Raw genomic sequence first — 20065 nt, forward strand, 5'->3', positions numbered from 1 at the left:
ATAGCTGCCGTGTGGACTAACTAGATCTCCGCCCTCCGACTCTGCTCCCAGTCAGCTACACTTTCTGTAAACTCCTGGCTCTCTTCGCACTCTTTGCGGAAATGTCGGAAACAAAATGAGAGGAGCACCTTACTCCCTCCTCACCTAACTCCCTCGGTCACCAAACTCTTACTATAGCACTCAAAAAGCACCAAATTCAGCACTCCCTCGGTCACCAAACTCTTACTATAGCACTCAAAAAGCACCAAATTCAGCACTCCCTCGGTCACCAAACTCTTACTATAGCACTCAAAAAGCACCAAATTCAGCACTCAGTGCAAACAAAGTCTGCACTGTAGGGGATCACTTTTATACTGTGAATCTAGCCTCTGAAAACTGGCCTAATCCAATTAACTAATTAACAAACTCCAGCTGCAAGTGCCTACAAGTAGAATTTCTGCCTGTTTAAAGCTGATTGAAAATTCACCTTCTTCTAAACCAAACAGCAACTTTTAAGTTAATTAACTAAATAAAAGAAAGACTAAACTTTAGATAAAAATGAAGCCTTATACTCCCTCGGTCACCAAACTCTTACTATAGCACTCAAAAAGCACCAAATTCAGCACTCAGTGCAAAACCATGAGGCGTTGCTCACCTCGCAGGGTTCATCAATCACCTTGTGCTCACTGACTAACACTGGATCCCACTTAAGCAACGTCTTGACTTTAAACTTCTCATCCTTGTTTGAAATCCCTCCAAGACCTCACCCCTCCCCATCTCTGTAATCTCCTTCCAGCCTCATGATCCTCCGAGATATCTGCACTCATCTAATTCTAATCCCTTAAGCTTCCTTGATTTTTGATTGCTGTCCCATTCGAGTCAATGCCTTCAACTGCTAAGACCCTTAGGTTTTGGAAATACCTTAAAACACCTCCCCACTTTGCTCCCTCTCTTTCCTTCTTTAAGTCACTCTTTGAAAACCTAGGTTTTGGAAATACCTTCCAACACCTCCCCGCTTTGGTCCCTCTCTTTCTTTCTTTAAGTTACTCTTTGAAAACCTAAGCTTTTAGCTGTCTGATCTAATATTTCCTTGTGTAGCTCAGTGTCATATTTTGTTTTATAATGCTCCTGTGAAGTACCTTGGGATATTTTATGTTAACGGTGCTCTATAAACCAAGTTCTTTTGGTCGTTGACTGTAATTTGAAATTAAAACTTGTCTTTCCTTTATAGCCACATGTTGCAATGGCCAGGGGTGAGGATTCTGCGTCGCCATGAACTTGATGCATTCCTTGCACAGTCTTTATCTCCTAAACTTTATGAACCGGATCAATTGCAGGAGCTTAAGGTAATCAAAATGGCTACTAGTTCAATTAAAGACGATTGGAAACATCAGGGGCTGGATTTTCCGATTTTGGGACTATGTCCGGAGGATCTGTGGCGATTTACGTTGGGAAAGTCGGCGAGACCTCGGCTCCGATCCGCCGACCAGTGAAGGGCTAGCAGCCGCACCACGTAAAACGCATGGCCTTCCCGATATAAACAGCTGGAGAATTGCGGATCTGACCACACATGCGCACAGCGACGACCTGCAGAGGCCGCGCCATACAACATGGCGCCGGCCTCGCGCGGATCCGATCTGTAATGCAGGGAGGTGTGAAGCAATTCATTTTGGCAGGAAGAATAAGGAAAGACATTATGAACTAAATAGTGCAATTTTGAATGAGTGCAGGAATAGAGAGAGACCTGGGTGTAGTTACACAGGCCTTGAAATGTAGAAAAACAATTTAAGAAGATTGTTATAAAGGGTATGGATATGGGCTCCTTGGCTTTATATAGGAATAGAGGTAAATAGTATAAAAGCAGGAAACTGTATTTCTATGTTATGCTAATCCTTCAAGAAACACTGGTTAGATCCTGGCTGGAGTGACCAATCTGGACACTTGGAAGGATACCAAGCCCTTTGAGGGAAAGCTGGGGAGATTTGCTGGAATAGCACTGGGATGAAAGACTTCAGTTACATGAGGAGAGTATAGAAACTGTGGTTATTCACCTTTGAGCTGAGAAGATTAATGGCAGATTTGGTAGAGGTGTTCAAAACATGAAGGGTTTTAATAAATTGCAGAAACTGTTGCCAGTTGCAGAAGGGTCAGAAGCAAGAGGACTCAGACTTAAGATGACAAATGAACCAGAAACTACTTGGAATTTATTTTTTATTTTGAGTTATGATCTGAGTGCACTGCCTAGAAAAGTAGTGGAATAAGATTCAATAACAACTTTCCAAAGGAAATTGGATAAATATTTGAAGTGGAAACTAAAATGCAGGGAGATGGGGAAACAGGAGGAAGTTAATTGAATAGATCTTTCAAAGAACTAACACAAACATGATGAGCAGAATGGCCTCCCGTGCTATAGTATTCGATGATTCAAATGTATTATACCTAAGTATCCTATTCGCAAGAGAATACTCCCAAATTTTAAATGGGCCTAAATAAGTGTAAATAATTGGGATCAAAGAAAATACCACACCCGTGCTACTCTAAAAATGTATTATAGTCTAAAAATTAAGTTTCCACTGCGTTTCAGGCACAATTCATTTTGTAACATGCAATCGGGAGAAGTTTTCAATTTTGAATGTGACCTATATTTGCAATTAAGAAATCAAAAACATTAGATTGTCCCATTGGACCTTAAGCTGAGAGACCTCTAAAGAAGAAAGTAGTCAGATTTGAGAGTCTGAAGTCATAGAATCATAAGGTCCCTACAGTGCATAAGGAGGCCATTCAGCCCATCGAGTCTGCACTGACATGGCACAGTGGTTAGCACTGCTGCCTCATGGCGGCAAGGACCCGGGTTCGATCCCGGCACCCGGGTCACTGTCCGTGCCGAGTTTGTACGTTCTCCTCCTGTCTGTGTGTGACTCACCCCCAGAACCCAAAGATGTGCAGGGTAGGTGGATTGGCTATGCTAAATTGCCCCTTTACTGAATTTTTTTAAAAAGAGTCTGCACCCACCCTCAAAAGAGCACCCCACCTAGGCCCACTTCCCTTCCCACCTTGCCCTTATCCCCGTAACCTACCCACATCCCTGGACATTGGGGGGCAATTTGCAAGACAAATCCACCTAACCTGCACATTTTGGGACGTTGGCGTGAGATCAGGTTAGAAGCCATAGATGTGCTTTGACTGCCGCAGAAAATCGAGGTCCATTGTAGTAACTCATTTTCACCAAACATTCCACAGCCTTTTAAGCCACATAATATTTTTGAACCCACATTATGAATGCAGGGCACGGTGATACAGTGGTTAGCACTGCTGTCTCACGCCATCGAGGTCCCAGGTTCGATCCTGACTCTGGGTCATTGTCCGTGTGGAGTTTGCACATTGTCCACGTGTTTGTGGGAGTTTCGTCCCCAAAACCCAAAAAGATGTGCAGGTTAGATGGATTGGCCACGCTAAATTGCCCATGAATTGGAAAAAATGAATTGGGTACTCTGAATTAAATTTTTTTTAAATGAATGCAGGGCAAATTCCTGGCCAGGAAGTTCAGTTAAGTATGGAGGTCTGTTGCTCTACTTTATCAACAAATCCATCTGGAATGATTAGACCTGGTAGGCACACAGAGAAACAGGCTCCTGCCCAAACACAGGTGGGAGCAGGTCAGAGATGTTAAACCCAAAAGATGGGATTACAAAAGTAAAATATTTCAAAATCTGAAATTAAAACAAAATGCTGGAAATACTCAACACATCAGGCAGCATCTCTGGAGAGCGAAACAGAGTTAATGTTTCAGATCAGTAACCTTTTATCTGAACAAGGAAAATTTGGAACTATAATAGGTTTTAAGCAGGTGAAATGGGGAGGATGGGAAAAGAACAAACGGGAAAGTCTGTGAACGGGCAGAAGACAGGATACATGTTTGTGTTTCTCTTATTTTGGCTTTCCGATGGTAGCTGTTCACTATTCAGCCATTTATTAAACACATCCTTTGTTCCTTTACTGTCCTGTTACCACTCCTATTGACTCCGCACCACCCAACTCCAGAATCACAGGTTTTGTGATGCCAATCACATCAGTTTGCTTCCTTGGCTAATTTTGTCAGTGGCTATTCAATGTTAAACTTTCCACTTTGTTCAGCTGCTTTTCCTTAAATCCTTCTTTCTTCCAGCCAGTTCGGGAGCATGATGGCAAGCACATTGACAAAGGATCTGCTTCAGAAGGGAATTCTAATGGATGAAATTAGTCATTTCAAATTAGACTAGACATGTTTTCTGAAGTCATAATGAAAGGATTTATTCGTTATACCGGGCATGTGGTTTGGATATTTCCTCCTCTAATGACTTTTATCTTGTCTGGATTTAATCAGCTAATTTGAGATGTGGTAGTATGGAATTATTAATATTTTAACATGGGGAAGAACTATGTCTAGAAATGTACATCGAAATAACCTCAATTGATACCTTGGCTCCGAATATTAATTCTGTGTAATCAGGGTTTGTTGGTTTGTGCAGGGGGTGGGGAGGAGGTGGCATTGGTCATGGCAGACATGCAAGAATAATGAAGGATAAGCCTCCCCCTTCAAAGGCTTCCAAAAGGAAAGGATTTATCCAGGGAAAAGCTTGCATTATTTAAATGCTGAACATTGCTTTTTTAAGTGCTGTTTTCTGTTTAAATAATGAACTATATAGGAATTAGTGTGGGGAATGCCACCTTTGCATGAAGAGAATTCGGGCACATGACCCCGGCTGGGAACATAGTTTTTCTTAACTTGGAGGCCGGAGCGCTGGATCAGGTTACGGTATTGGAGAGGGGCAATGGGGGTGGACAGCTGTCTGGAGCACATTATTCACCTACATTGGAGTTCTAATTTGGGAGAACTTCAGCAAAAGTAAGTATCGATAAATGGGTATAATTTGATTGACAATTAAGCATTACAGAAATAATATGAAGGCTCCCAAAACGGAAGTGCATGCTTATACAAAATTAAGAGATGTGTGCTGGGAGCGTTTATCTGTTTAGGTTTGTTTATTATGATCTTTGCATTTAAATATTTTTTTTAATGTCCCTTGTGCGTTTTAGGCTTTCTTTCAATGTTTTGTAATTAACTCCCCTGAAACAGTTATGATGCATATGCATAATCACTTTTCTGTGGGATTTAAATTTGTGGAAGTTAATGTTAAGTACAAAACATTAAAAAAATGTAAGGTTTTAAAACTTCTTTATCTTATTCTGAAATTGCTTTTTTTTGTTATTGGAAGTTATTACAAATGATTAGTTTATTAATCTCATACTTGGGGCCGGATTTCATGGCCCTGAAGCAAAACCAAATTGAGATAGGACAGTAAAGGATGGCCACCAACAGCGTGGGTGAAAGTCCCGCCTCCGTTCTCCTGCCAACCATTTAAGGGGTATGAGGTGAGCAGCATCTGGAAGCCTGATGCAACCGCACCAAGTGAGAAGAGGCAGGACAGAAGGCTAAGAGGTTGGATAGAGGATTTTTGTGGCTTAAGGGAGGTGGCACTAGAAGCAAGTTAACTTTGAGGGAGGTCAGTAATGGAAGGAGTTCGAGATGGGCAAATGACTCCATACGCTAAATTTTGGACAAGCATTTATTTTAATGGGTCCGCACCCAGGAGATTCATATATGCGTTTTTAATTTCTGACCACTAAGGCCGAGACCCATTGCTGGCATTTTTAAGAGATCGTCAGAACTCTTGGAAAAAATGGTGACCAAGGCTGGCCCTTTCCAGCTGTTCTGAGGAAGGTGGCAGACCCAACTCTGGCACGACAAAGGCATGATCACGATGCACGACAAAGGCTTGTTCCCGCCTCTTGATTTCTTCCTCTGACAGCAAAAGCTGTCACCTTAACTGAGTGTATGGATATGGTCAGGTGGTGGTTTTGTTACTGGAATAGTTGAGTTGAGCTCCTGGCATGGCAGTTTAAGAAGTTGAATTCAATTCTAAATAAAGCTGAAATCCGTGTCTGCTGTCAGATTGTTGTTTTGGAAAGAAAAAACATCCAACTGGTTCACTGATGTCCTTTGGGAAAAGAAAATCTGCTGTCCTCAAGATATTTTTCCCTATATGCCCAAACATATAACAAAAAACACGCTCCATGGATGTACTTCACTGCTCTCTGCAGGGACTTCACAGTGATATGAGAAGAAGGCCACAACTGCATGTTCAGGGCAACTTTGGACAACAATTGGTGACCTTACCAGTGACATTAATGTCCTGAGAATTCACTTTATGAACCCTAATGAGGCAGTAAATTAGCGAAATTGCGATGCAAGGCTACCTGTAAACACCAAAAGCAGCAACTAAGCCAGTCCACCATCAACAGATCAGAATAAAACTCAGCATCCATACCACATACAGTCAAGAATATGTGGGCAACAAGCAGAGAACTAACAGGAGGACGTGGAAGCTTGATTAACATACCCATCCTTTACCATGGTGAAGTCCATCATGTGAATGCAAGAGATAAAGCTGCACCTTCAGTCAAGAATGCCAAGTGGATGATCCTGTTGGCCTACTCCAGAGGTCACTACCATTCTAGATTTCATTCCCAGCCAATCCTGTTCACACATGTAGATTTATTCCTGTGTATTTTATTTTCCAGATTGAAAACCTGGATCCCCGTGGTATCCAACTCGGCGCACTGTTTATGAGCGGGGTTGATATGGCACTTTTTGCAAATGATGCATGTGGGCAGCCAATTCCATGGGAACATTGTTGTCCATGGATGTACTTTGATGGCAAGCTTTTCCAAAGTAAGCTTATAAAAGTGAGCCGGGAAAAGGTGTCCTTGATTGACCTCTGCGATGGTCAGGTACGGATTGTAATTAATATACAGTGTACACTTTAAGTGTAATTTTAACAGTATAGTAATAAGAAATTATATTTAAATGATTGATCAGAGATCCTCATTTGACGGTTTATGTAATTGTGTGTTTCATACTAATGCAATGAGGCTGAAGAGATGAGTTTTAGAAGATGAATAAACAAATGAATCTGTTAAAACAATACCGGAATAGATTCTGAACAAGTTGCATTTGTTTAAGATGATGCAAGACAGCAGTTCAATAGAATGCAGAATGTAGGAGTGTTACTTGATTTGCTGCTTGAAGCTTCAGTTGATAACTGGATTGTTGTGAGTTCTGAGCCATATACATCAGAATTACCAATCTGATCCCCGAACAGAAATCCGTTGCACCAAGGTGGGAAAAATTAGCCAAGAGGTTACTGCTGCTGATTTGATGACCAAGTGATCCCTTTGTCTAAGGGAGCATTTTGTGTGCATCTTTGTTGAGGATCAGATCAAGCCTGGCTGTGAGATCTCCACTCATTTGAACAGAAAAAGTTATCTAACCTTGTTTATGAAGGCTGCACAACTATGTGATGCAGTACTTTCATTTAAGATGAGAATGGTTTTCACTGGTACATTTTGTATGTGCATGCTAAAAGGTGTTGTTCATGATGTAAATTAGTAGATTGTGATCTACATTTTCTCAAACAGGTGAGATTTAAATTTCAAATTAATAGTTCGAGAAAGTATCTAGATATATTTAATCCAGCTTCTACTCCATTAATATTGTGGCATTCCCTTCAACTCTCTTGGGCTGATTCCCAGCTGCTTTCTCTACTCCTGTACGTTGCAGTCATTTGCAGTATTCCTCCGTGTTTCTTTCTGTTCAAAAGTTGAGTTGTTTTCACTCTGATCTGTACATCTGTGCAGCATAAATTTCAGTTGACAGAACTCATGAGCCTTTGAGGATTTCCCGCTGCATAGAGCAATAAATAAATAATAGCAAGTTAGCGGTGATCACCTAACTTTGCTTCAGTAAGGTGCAAAACTGTTGTTGGCCAAGTTCAGCACAACATTCGTTTTGGTGTTTTTGTCCCTGTACCGAATTCCTCATGAGGCCATGGGTTCCATTGATGGATAGCTGGGGGAATGGATAAATAGCCCGCCTTTGAAAAACTTGTATCAGCTTCAATAGTTATTTTATTACCCAGTGCGTTGGACCTCTCTGAAAAGTTTATTTTTCCCTGCTGCACTTCATATTAATTGTTATTCTCTTAATTTGAGTATCAAATTCATAAAAACATGATGTTTTCACAGAAGAAATTAACTTGAACATGCATTTTACTTCCTCCCAAGCATTCCAATGATTTATTCGACTATGTTCTGCCCTGCCACCACCCCAAGCAGCCTGACCTCGAGCTTATTCTAGTCCTATTTGTTCATCCAGTTCACATCTACCCAATGAGGGAAGTAGCCACCAGTTTAAAATTTTTATACTGTCCTGATGGCTGAAAATCTCCTCCAATCTGTTGACACTTTATTTGCAGTACTTGGTCAGAATTGTGGCTGCGTTTCCACTGTGTTTTGACAAAGTAGTGCCAGTGAAATTATTACATTTTGCATTAAAACTCAACGGTATTGGGGTGGAGAATTAAAAGTTCCGTTAAGGTGATAGAACGATTCAGGCTTCTGGATTTCCCACTGCAATTACACGGACATTTATTGGTTTCTTGGTTCATGGAACTCTGGTGGGGTGCTCAGCAAAAAGAGTTTGAAGTTTCTATACTAGGGTCGTGGATCAAATACTGTTGCACAAAGTGCTGTGGTCCGGGTTTACACCTGAGCTTTCCAATATGTAGTCCGAATTTTAGCCAGATGCAGCTGAGTAATTTTACTAAGGGAAGATGATTTCAAAAATTGGTTGATGCACACTGCTGTGATGCATTTTCAGACAGTAATTTTGGTCATAACATTATGCCAATATTTATTTTTTTTTAAATTAAAAAAAAATTGAATGCAGTGGAGCTTACCGAAAGGAAAAACCCCATTTTCCAGCAAAATTTGTTCATCCAGGCAATTTGACTACACACAAACTATTACTGCAATTGACAGCTCTAATTTAACTGAATGTGATGCTTTACTACCAAATCCTTGACCAGTTCCTATAGCCAACCTGTCATGCCTTGTGACACTCTGGCATGTCAAACATCACAGTTCAGGCAGGTTGACACTGATTGTCATGCATTCCAACCATCTCTGGTTTCAGAGGACATGTTGGATGGTAGAAAATAGGGGTTGGCAGACCTGGCAGTACCTCTGAGATGATTGAATGACATTTTAAATTTATTCTCAGTTATCGATGGTGCTGGCAACGGTGTCATTTTTGCCTGTTCCTGGCTATTTTGATACAGCTGTGTGGTTCGCTTGTGCCATTTCAGAGGGCAGTTGAGTGTCAACCACAATAGTTTGGGATTGAATTAAATATAACAGCTCAGTGAGAATTATGAAGTACACCGTAGCCTATTTTGCTTAAATGCTGTAGCAAAACATTGGAGATCAAAGAAAATAATGTGTGCAGTGATATTTCATAGAATCTTAAAGCAGGCGGAGGAGGTTATGCCAGCTCTTAGAGTAAGGTATCCAATTAGTCCCTCTGTCCTTTGTCATTGATTCCTTTTAAAGGTAAAAGTATTAAATTTGCTTCCACCAGTGCATTTCAGACATATATTAGGTATTTAGTTAACTGAGCTTCAATGCACTGTAATTTTTGATATTAATTCCTTTTTGATTAATTGTTGATGCATTTTTTTTAATAAACATTTTATTGAGGTATTTTTGGTATAGTAACAACAACAAAATAAACAATATGCATGAAACCATAAACATAGTGCAAAAGTCATTTACCTCTCGTACAGGTCCCACCCTTATTGAGCCCTTACTCTAATCTAAACTAACTCACCCCCCCCCCCCCCCCCCCCCCCCCCCCCAGGTCTGCTGACGATTAATTTCCCGCAAAGAAGGCAACGAATGGTTGCCACCTCCGGGTGAACCCTAACAGTGACCCTCTCGAGGCGAACTTGATTTTCTCCAAACAGAGAAAGCTAGTCATGTCCGATAGCCAGGTCTCCGACTTCGGGGGCTTTGAGTCCCTCCATGCTAATAGTATCCGTCTCCGGGCTACCAGGGAAGCCAAGGCCAGAACGTCTGCCTCTTTCTCCTCCTGGATTCCCGGGTCTTCTGACACCCTGAAAATCGCCACCTCTGGACTCAGCGCCACCCTTGTTTTTAACACCGTGGACATGACGTCCGCAAACCCCTGCCAAAATCCCCTAAACCCTCATACTCCGAAAGCTCCCCTGTATGAACATATCCCTCATCCTCTCAATCCCCACTCTCCGCCATAACCGGAACCCCCCCGTCCTTACTCCCCGGGGCAAACCGGTGATTATCACAGAACAAAGAACAAAGAACAAAGAAATGTACAGCACAGGAACAGGCCCTTCGGCCCTCCAAGCCCGTGCCGACCATACTGCCCGACTAAACTACAATCTTCTACACTTCCTGGGTCCGTATCCTTCTATTCCCATCCTATTCATATATTTGTCAAGATGCCCCTTAAATGTCCCTATCGTCCCTGCCTCCACTACCTCCTCCGGTAGTGAGTTCCAGGCACCCACTACCCTCTGCGTAAAAAACTTGCCTCGTACATCTACTCTAAACTTTGCCCCTCTCACCTTAAACCTATGCCCCCTAGTAATTGACCCCTCTACCCTGGGGAAAAGATTGGGGCCCAGACCGATGCTCCCACTGGCCGCCTCCACTGGCCCCAAACTTTCAGAGCCGCCACCACCACTGGACTGGTGGAGTACCGTGCCGACAGGAACGGCAGAGGCGCAGTTACCAACGCACCCAAACTGGTGCCCTTACATGAAGCCCCCTCACCCACTTCCTGATCATGGCTATATTAGGCGCCCAGTAATAGTTGCTAAAATTTGGCAGCACCAGCCCGCCCTCTCCCCGACTCCGCTCAAGCATTATCTTCCTTACCCACGGGGTCTTGCCCGCCCAGACGAAGCCCGTAATCACTGTCGACCCGCTTAAAAAAGGACGGCGGAATAAAGATGGGCAGACACTGAAATACAAATAGGAGTCTCGGGAGGACCATCATCTTCACCGTTTGCACCCTCCCATCCAGAGACAACGGAAGCGCGTCCCATCTCCGAAAATCGCCCTTCATTTGATCCATCAGCCGGGCCAGATTCAATTTATGCAGCCGGTCCCATACCCGCCCACCTGGATGCCTATGTACCTAAAGTTTCCCTCTACTAACTTAAACGGCAGCTCTTCCAGTCGCGTCTCCTGACCCCTCGGCTGGACCACAAACATCTCACTCTTTCCCACATTAAGCTTATACCCCGAAAACCGGCCAAATTCCCCTAGAGTCCTCATGATTTCTTCCATCCCCTCTATTGGGTCCGAAACGTACAGAAGCAGGTAATCTGCATAGAGCGAAACCTTGTTTCAACATCTCTCTCCCCCCCCCCCCCCCCCCCTTGCCAATGACTCTATAACCAGCGCAAACAACAGTGGGGAGAGGGGGCATCCCTGTCTCGTCCCCCGGTGCAGTCTAAAATAGTCTGATGTTGTCCTATTCGTCCGTACACTTGCCACAGGAGCCTGATACAGTAACCTTATCCAGTCAATAAAGCCCCGCCCGAATCTGAACCGTCCCAGTATCTCCCACAGATAGTCCCATTCTACCCAATCAAAAGCCTTTTCTGCATCCATTGCAAGCACTACCTCCACCTCCCAACCTTCCGGGGGCATCATGATCACATTTAACAGCCTTCTTACATTGGCCACTAGCTGCCTGCCCTTAACAAACCCCGTCTGGTCCTCCCCAATAACGTCCGGAACACGATCCTCGATCATGGAGGACAAGATTTTGGCCAGCAACTTGGCATCTACATGCAACAGGGAGATCGGCCTGTAGGATCCACACAGCTCCAGATTCTTGTCCCGCTTAAGAATCAGCGAAATCGTTGCCTGTGACATCGTCAGGGGCAACACCCCTCTTTCCCTTGCCTCATTAAACATCCTCATCAACACCGGCCCCAATATCCCCGAGAACGTTTTATAAAACTCCACTGGGTACCCATCCGGACCCGGGGCCTTACTGCCTGCATGGCCTTCAAGCCCTCCACTATCTCTTCCAGCCCAATTGGGGCCCCCAGCCCTTCTACTCGCTCACCGTCCACCTTTGGGAAATTCAGCCCCTCCAAGAAGTGCCTCATCCCCTCCGGCCCCGTAGGGGATTCCGACCTGTACAGGCTGCTGTAGAAATCCCTAAATGCCTTATTCACCCCTACTGAATCACCAACCAGGTTCCCATCCCCGTCCTTTACTTTCCCAATCTCCCTAGCTGCCTCCCTCTTCCTAAGCTGCTGTGCAAGCATTCTGCTGGCCTTCTCTCCATAGATCGCCCCCCTCGCCTTTCTCAGCTGCTCCACCACCCTCCCTGTGGTCAGCAAGCTAAACTGCACCTGTAACCTCCGCCGTTCCCTTAAAAGTCCTGCCTCGGGGGTGTCCGTATTCCTCCTATCAATCTGTAGTATCTCCTTTACCAGTCGGCCCGTCTCTGCCCTGTTCACCTTCTCCCTAAGGGCCCGGATCGAGATCAGCTCCCCCCTGACCACCGCCTTCAGTGCTTCCCACACCACCCCTGCTGAAATTTCCCCCGTGTCATTGACCTGCAGGAGTCTGAATACATTTCCTCAGCCGCTCGCACACGCCTTCATCCGCCAAAAGTCCCACATCCAACCTCCAGTGCGGGCGCTGGTTACTGTCTTTACTAACCTGCAGGTCAACCCAGTGCGGAGCATGGTCTGAGATTGTAATCGCCGAGTATCCCGTGACAACCACCCCAGCCAGCAAGGCACTGCTCACAATAAAGAAATCAATCCGGGAATACACTTTATGCACGTGTGAGTAGAAGGAGAACTCCTTCACCCTTGGCTGTCCAAATCTCCATGGATCTCTCTCTCTCTCTCTCTCTCTCTCTCTCTCTCTCTCTCTTCCCCCCCCCCCCCCCAAAATCAGCTCCATGAACCCTCTTAGTTCCTTTGTGATTGCTGGCACACTGCCCGTTTTTGAGCTTGACCAGTCCAAGCCAGGGTCCATAACTGTGTTGAAGTCCCCTCCCATGACCAACCTGTGCGAGCCCAGGTCCGGTATCTTCCCCAGCATCCTCTTTATAAACTCTACATCATCCCAATTTGCCGCATACACATTTACTGATACCACCTGCACCCCCTCTAGCTTCCCACTGACCATAATATACCAACCTCCCACGTCCGAGACTATTCTACCCGCCTCAAACACCACCCGCTTATTGATCAGGATTGCGACCCCTCTAGTCTTTGAATCTAATCCCGAGTGAAAGACCTGACTGACCCAGCCTTTCCTCAGTCTAACCTGGTCCGTTATTCTAAGGTCCGCCTTCAATCCCCTAAGATGCGCGAACAGACGTGCCCTTTTGATGGAGCACACCTCCATCCCCCAACAGTGCAAATGAAAACCTTAACTCACTCAGCTCTACCGCTGGTTCCAAATCAGTGCAAACGGCATCACAAACATTTTCCATGAAACGCAAAACAAGAAACTTTTTACAAAAACAGAGAAACAAAAAGAAAAAACAAAAACATGAACGTTGCAGCCAAGTTCAAAAGTTCTCAATCCATCACCAGCCCTTTATCTTTCGCAAAGTACAACACGTCCTCAGGCGACTCGAAGTAGAAGTGCTGATCCTCGTGTGACCCAGAGACGGGCTGGGTACAACAATCCAAACTTCACCTTTTTCTTAAAAAGGATCAACCTGATCTGGTTGAAGCCTGCTGTTCTCCTGGCCACCTCTACACTCAGGTCCTGGTAAACCCGCAGGATGCTATTGTCTCATTTACAGCTCCGTGTCTGCTTGGCCCACTGTAGAATGCGCTCCTTATCCGTGAACCTGTGGAATCTCACCACCATTGCCCTCGGGGTGGGGAGTGGGGGGGTGGGTCTCCCATTCGCAGCTTACTCTCAAGTGCTCTGTGAGCCCTATCCACCTCCAAGGTCCGGGGGAATGCCCCATACCCCAGCAGCTTCACAAACATGTCTGCAATGTATGCCCCAGCATTCCGTTCCTTTGGACCCCTCCGGGAGCCCGCGATTCTGAAGCTCTGCCGGGGGGACCTATTCTCTAGGTCCTCCACCTTCTCCAGGAGCTTCTTCTACTGGTCCCTCAGCATCCCCACCTCCAGCTCCACCGCAGTCTGATGCTCCTCATGTCAGCCAGCGCCTTCTCCACCTTCTGGATTGCCCGATCCTGGGCGTCCAATCTATGCTCCAACCGCTCAATCGACTCTTTTATCGGGTCCAAGCAGTCCCGTTTCTGCTCAGCAAAGCCTTCCTGAATGACTTGCATCAGCTGCTCCATAGATTGCTGGGTTGACAAGCCAGAGGACTAACCACCACCATGCTGTCTTCTGTTGCAGCTACAGCCCAAGCCTTTTTGTTTCTGCCTTTACGAACACTTCTAGTCCTTCTCTCCATGCACCGAAGTGAGAATTCAGTAAACAATTACCACTAACATCCGTTTTACAATTCAAGTCCCGTAGAAAAACGGGGGAAAGGTCCAAAAGTCCGACCAGAGCGAGAGCCACCAAATGTGCGACTTACTCCTTAGCCGCCACCGGAAGTCGTGTTGATGCATCATTTTGTGCAATATTTGTATCCCAGACAAATGTACAGCTTATTGTAATTATGACAACTGCCATACCTTCTAGCATTGTTTCAACTCTGCAAAGATTCACAGTTTTGTATAATAATAACAATAGTGACCTAAGTACTTGAACAACTTTTTTGCCAATCGAGTTTAGATTACATTTCCTGTATTAGCTATTTAAGAAGCACTAGTCTGATGGCATTCATACTCATTTTTTGTCACACATGAAAAGGTGCAGGTTGTGAACCATGAAGTGTGCCATTTTTATTTGTTTGTTCACCATAATCTAACCGAGATGATTGCAGGATCAGTTTTAAAGTAATTTGTAGGCAATCTTAGAATTTCAGAGAATTCAAAGGAAGGCATATTCGGTTCCTGATGTCCAATTAAAAGACCTGCTCTCTCTCGAAATGGATTAGAAAGAATACAGGAGATCCATTAACCATTTTTTGGCTTTAAAATACCATGCATCAAAAAGCAGAGTTAGATAGAAGTATAGTTTATATCACCGAGACCTGCAAAGTGGTTGTCAATCATTTACAGAGTCACTAGTTGACAAATTGAAAAGGAACTAGGCATGACCTCCTTATGTTTGAGTTGTTCCAAGTTCAATTGTATAAATTTGCCTAAACAGTCTAGTTTCTGTACCAAGTGTACCAAATTTGTAGAAATAATATTTGTATTAAACTTTTTAAATTAATCAACTTTTTTAAGTTAGTCAAAGTAGTTATAAGTGGCAGTATAACTTAAAATATTTCAAGTTTGTATGTTTTGATTAGCATAGCTTGTTATCTATTAGCATACCATATACAAGATATAATATGTTTGGGACGCAAATACTGTTTTGACAACATAAATACATAATGCATATTTTGAGATTTGAAATAGCTTTGGTTTACATTATAAATTAATAAAGCGCCATTAGGCTATTATCTCATTCGTGTTAAATTTTGTAGCTTATACACCATTGTTTGGTTTATCTACATTATTGATGCTTTGGGGAACAAGCATAATATAGGAAATCAAGAGTGGAAATATGTGTGCTCTATACTTAGAACCTGTACTATTTTATGATTAATTATAGGCTGATCAAGCTGAAAAACTTGAGAAAATGCGTCAGAGTATTCTGGAAGGCTTAAACTTTTCTAGGCAAGCTCATCCTCTTGCTTATCCTCCTCCAGCAGCCATGCATTTCTATCCAGCTGCAGTTTATCCACGGCCTGTTGGACCATTCCTGACACATCATGGTAGAGGAAGAGGCTTGGGTGGTAAGGGCATTACTGTTTTATCTATACTGAAGTCTGAAATGTCAGCAAAATTTTAGCCATAAGTGACTTTGTATAATCTATGACATTTAACCTGACATTTGGGAAACTGTTTGTGTTTGGCTTAACTGAATCGTTAGATTTTGGTTTTGATTTGTCCAGTCACATGACAAGTTAAATGGCTACCTTATTAGCATGAAAGTCCCTTGACATATTCTGAGATAAAATTCCTTTTCTTTTAAATCTTCATGACTTCCCCCATTTCCTGGCTTTACATTTGGATAATGATCATTTCCATGCATCTGGTGTACATGTGAGGAGTCAGGGTGACTTTATCTCTGATCAGTATATTCCCATATGATATTGTTTTGGTTGCTGTGATGGGAAACTAGCTACAAATTTGTTGCAGCTCCAATTCTCAATTTTAAGCCCTTTCGCCAGTGGCAGTCATTAAGGCTATAATGAACTGTACCGGTAACTCACTTTCTTTCCAAGATGCCTTTGATTTATCAAAGGGTCATTTCCATTTGTTTCATTCAGAACCTGAAAACTTGTGTTAAGCTGTCTATCATTTACCTTATGTGAGATCCAGGTTTTAAATTTGAAACATCGTGGCAGAAGAAAATTGCCATGGAATTTGTAGATTTGAGAAGAATATGATTTATAGCTTGCAGCACAGTAATTTAGCACCCCCAAAATGGGTGGGTTTGTTTTAGATAAGAGTTTAAAAAACAGGACTTATGCCCCTTGATACTCCCCATTTCCACTTTTAATGGAGACAGGTGGAGTGGCGGATGACCAATCCACTTCCAGGGCACGATTTTGTTAAAACCTATTAAGGAGGTTGAATGCCTTCATTTAAATGTTTCTATTTTTAACCACTGTGGATCGGGAAACACAGCAGGCTAAAAGGAGGTAAAATAGGCCAAACCCATCAGGTAAGTCCTTTTACAAAGCTGCTTGTGGGCTAGGATGAGTAGGAGTGCTCCCTGCAAGCCCAACAAGCTTTCTTGTTAAACACTATGCCTCAATCAGCAAACCCATTCCCTGTGATTCCCAATCTCCTTTACGATCTCTGGTTCTCTCATACCCAAGCACTCTCCAGAATGGATCACATCTCACCATCTTCACCCCTCTCTACCATCAGCCAACCCCGCCCCATAACCCCCAGAATATCTCTAACCCCAACAAGCACTGGACCTACCTGCTCGTGAGCTCCAACCTTGTGTTGCAGGATTTACTTGCCTGACAGGCAGCTACGCTCTCCATTCAGGTTGGCATCTGGGTAGAAGTCTGCTTTCCCAAAAAAATTCATGTTAAACTCCATTGCATTCTGAGAAAACCTCATTTCATGTTATAATTCTTCCTGACTCTAAACACCACCAAAGTGACCATTGTATCTTGCTCCAGCTCTTTGCAAAAACAATCCAAAACACCCCCTTGTTTTGTGCTTTTTGCATTGCATCCCATCTCCTTCAGAAAGTAATCCAGTTTTCCCTTTTTAAAAATATTTTTATTCAAAAAAAATTCAATTATAACATACAAATTGTCAAAGAAATTTATACAATTTTCATAAAGGTATTCCCACAACCCAGCCCCACCTAGTCCGTATTTCCCCAGAACAGACCCCCCCCCCCCCCCCCCCCCCCCCCCCCTTACATACACACACACACACACACACACACACACCAAATTGCTGGCATCCTCTAGCTCCTTAAACAAGATAATGAACTGCAGCTACCTAGAGTCAAGCCCCTCCTCTAATCCCCTTATGGCACACTTTTATCTTTTCCAAATGCAGGAATTCCAACAAATCCCCAACCCTGCCGAAGCCTTAGGCGGCACCGATACCCTCCATCCGAACAAGACTCGCCTCCGGGCTATTAGAGAAGCAAAGGCCAAGACAACAGCCTTCTTCCCCTCCTGCAGCCCCGGCAAGTCAGACACTCCGAAGATCACCATTATTGGGCATGGCTCTACTCTAACTCCAAAAATCACTGATGTTGTTTTGAAGAAGGAAGCCCAGATTTGTCCAACTTAGGGCAAGATGTGCTGGCCTTGGAAAGGGTCCAGAGGAGGTTCACAAGAATGATCACTGGAATGAAGAACTGTCGTATGAGGAACGGTTGAGGACTGTGGGTCTGTACTCATTGGAGTTTAGAAGGATGAGGGGGGATCTTATTGAAACTTACAGGATACCTAGAGGCCTGGATAGAGTGAATGTGGAGAGAATGTTTCCACTTGTAGGAAGAACTAGAACCAGAGGAGACCATCTCAGACTAAAGGGACGATCCTTTAAAACAGAGATGAGGAGGAATTTCTTCAGCCGGAGGGTGGTGAATCTGTGGAACTCTTTGCCGCAGAAGGTTGTGGAGGCCAAATCACTGTCTTTAAGACAGAGATAGATAGGTTCTTGCTTAATAAGGGGGACCAGGGGTTATGGGGAGAAGGCAGGAGAATGGGGATGAGAAAATATCAGCCATGATTGAATGGCGGAGCAGACTCGATGGGCCGAGTGGCCTAATTCTGCTCCTCTGTCTTGTGGTCTTAAGACCAAAACACACATAAGTGGGTGGCTCGTGGCCCCCTCGAACAACATTCACAGCTTTCTTCTCCATCCTAGCCCACATGCCCTGGTCAAGTGCACCCTATGTACCACTTCAAACTAAATCAAACTCCTCCTTGCACAAGAGGAGGTAGAATTGACCCTCTGTAGAACCTCGCTCCACCCACCACCAAAGCCAAACCCAACTCTTCCTCCCATTTCCCCATTACTTCCTTCAGCAAGCCTTCTCCATCGCCATCATCTCCCTAATATATATATATATATATATATATATATATAGATATCCCCCCCTCCCCTACCTCATCAAAAGACAACACCCTATCCATAAATGAAGGCGCAGGCAACCGAGGGACAAAGAGATTTCCTTTCACACAAAGTTCCGTACCTGCAAATATCTAAAAACATCCCTACCTGGGAGTTGGAACTTCACCACCAACTCCTTCAGCCCCGAAGACCTATCCTCCACGAACAAATCTCTAAACCTCTCTGACCCCCTCCCTCTCCCAGATCTTATATGACAAATCCATCCCAGTCAGTATGAACCTACACATAGTGGCATAGACCCTAATTTAAAGTGCTGTCTGAATTGATTCCATATTCTCAGAGAGGCTACTGGGCTCGAAAAGAACCTGGCCAGAGAGAACAGAAGAGCAGTAACAGGTGCCATCAAACTCAACCTATACAAGAATCCTCCTCAATCCAACCCCGGATCCGTAATCCACCCCCCACACTTTCTCAGTGGTTGCCGCCCAGTAATAATAGATCAAATTAGGCAATGCTAAACCCCCCGACTGCCTATCCCTCTGCAAGAAAGCCCTTCGTATTTGTTGAGCCTGCTAAAAAAGATTTAAGAAGAAAGACTTGGAGACATTGAAACACAAACAAGAACCTTGGACGAATGTTAATCTTAACCATCTGAACCCTTCCCGCCAAGGACAACAGGAGGGCACCCCATCTCTTCATGTCCGCCTTCACCCCCTCTACCAGACTGGCCAGGTTCAACGAGCGAGGCCCAGTCATGAGCCACCCGTATTCCCAAGTACCTAAAAGTAGTACTGGCCAGCTGAAACGATAGCCTCTTCAGATCAGCTCCCTTCCCGGATGGTTCACCGGGAAAACCTCACTCTTGGCCACACTGAATCTTGAGAATGAAGCAAACCTTCTAAACACCCCCATTATCTTCCCCACATTAGAGAGAGGGTCTGTGATATACAGCAATAAATCGTCCGTGTACAGGGACATCCTATGCTCCCTACCTCCCCTCTCTATACATGTCCACCACCTAAGTGTGATGGCCAATGGCTTAATCGGCAAATCAAACAGTCGTGGGGAGAATGGACATCCTTGTCTTGTACCCCTATATAACCGAAAGTACCCCGAACTCAGTGCATTGTACGAACGCTGTAGTGGGGACCCTGTACAAAGGCCTAACCCATGAAATGAATTTAGGCCCAAAACCAAATTACACCAATACCTCTAAAAAAGGTACGCCCCACTCAATATCACACACCACTCCTCTCAGTCCACCAACATATTAGCCACCGAAAAGGTCACCCTCCTATTGATCAGCACTGCAGTTTCCGTTGTCCTCGCATTAAAGCTCGAGTGGAACACTTGCCCCACCCATCCTTTCCGCAGTCTTGTTTAGGCCTGCGCTCTCAGATGTGTCTCCTGCAAGAAAAC

General features: G+C 44.2%; 1 protein-coding gene across 5 annotated transcripts in view; it reads left to right on the plus strand.

The window, feature by feature from the left end:
• LOC140388403 (constitutive coactivator of PPAR-gamma-like protein 1) overlaps positions 1 to 20065 on the plus strand; it is a 209436-nt gene that overhangs the window by 146498 nt on the left and 42873 nt on the right. For 3 of the 5 annotated variants that reach the window (XM_072472515.1, XM_072472517.1, XM_072472513.1), the window contains 3 exons: positions 1211 to 1325; positions 6601 to 6810; positions 15636 to 15819. In XM_072472515.1, coding sequence (XP_072328616.1) covers positions 1211 to 1325; positions 6601 to 6810; positions 15636 to 15819 — 509 coding nt within the window. Of the gene's footprint in view, positions 1 to 1210; positions 1326 to 6600; positions 6811 to 15635; positions 15820 to 17617; positions 17719 to 20065 lie in introns of those variants that run through there. The other 2 variants (XM_072472516.1, XM_072472518.1) reach the window with 2 other exon arrangements.

This window comes from Scyliorhinus torazame, chromosome 13, assembly GCF_047496885.1.
Source record: "Scyliorhinus torazame isolate Kashiwa2021f chromosome 13, sScyTor2.1, whole genome shotgun sequence".
In the NCBI taxonomy this organism is placed as follows: domain Eukaryota; kingdom Metazoa; phylum Chordata; class Chondrichthyes; order Carcharhiniformes; family Scyliorhinidae; genus Scyliorhinus; species Scyliorhinus torazame.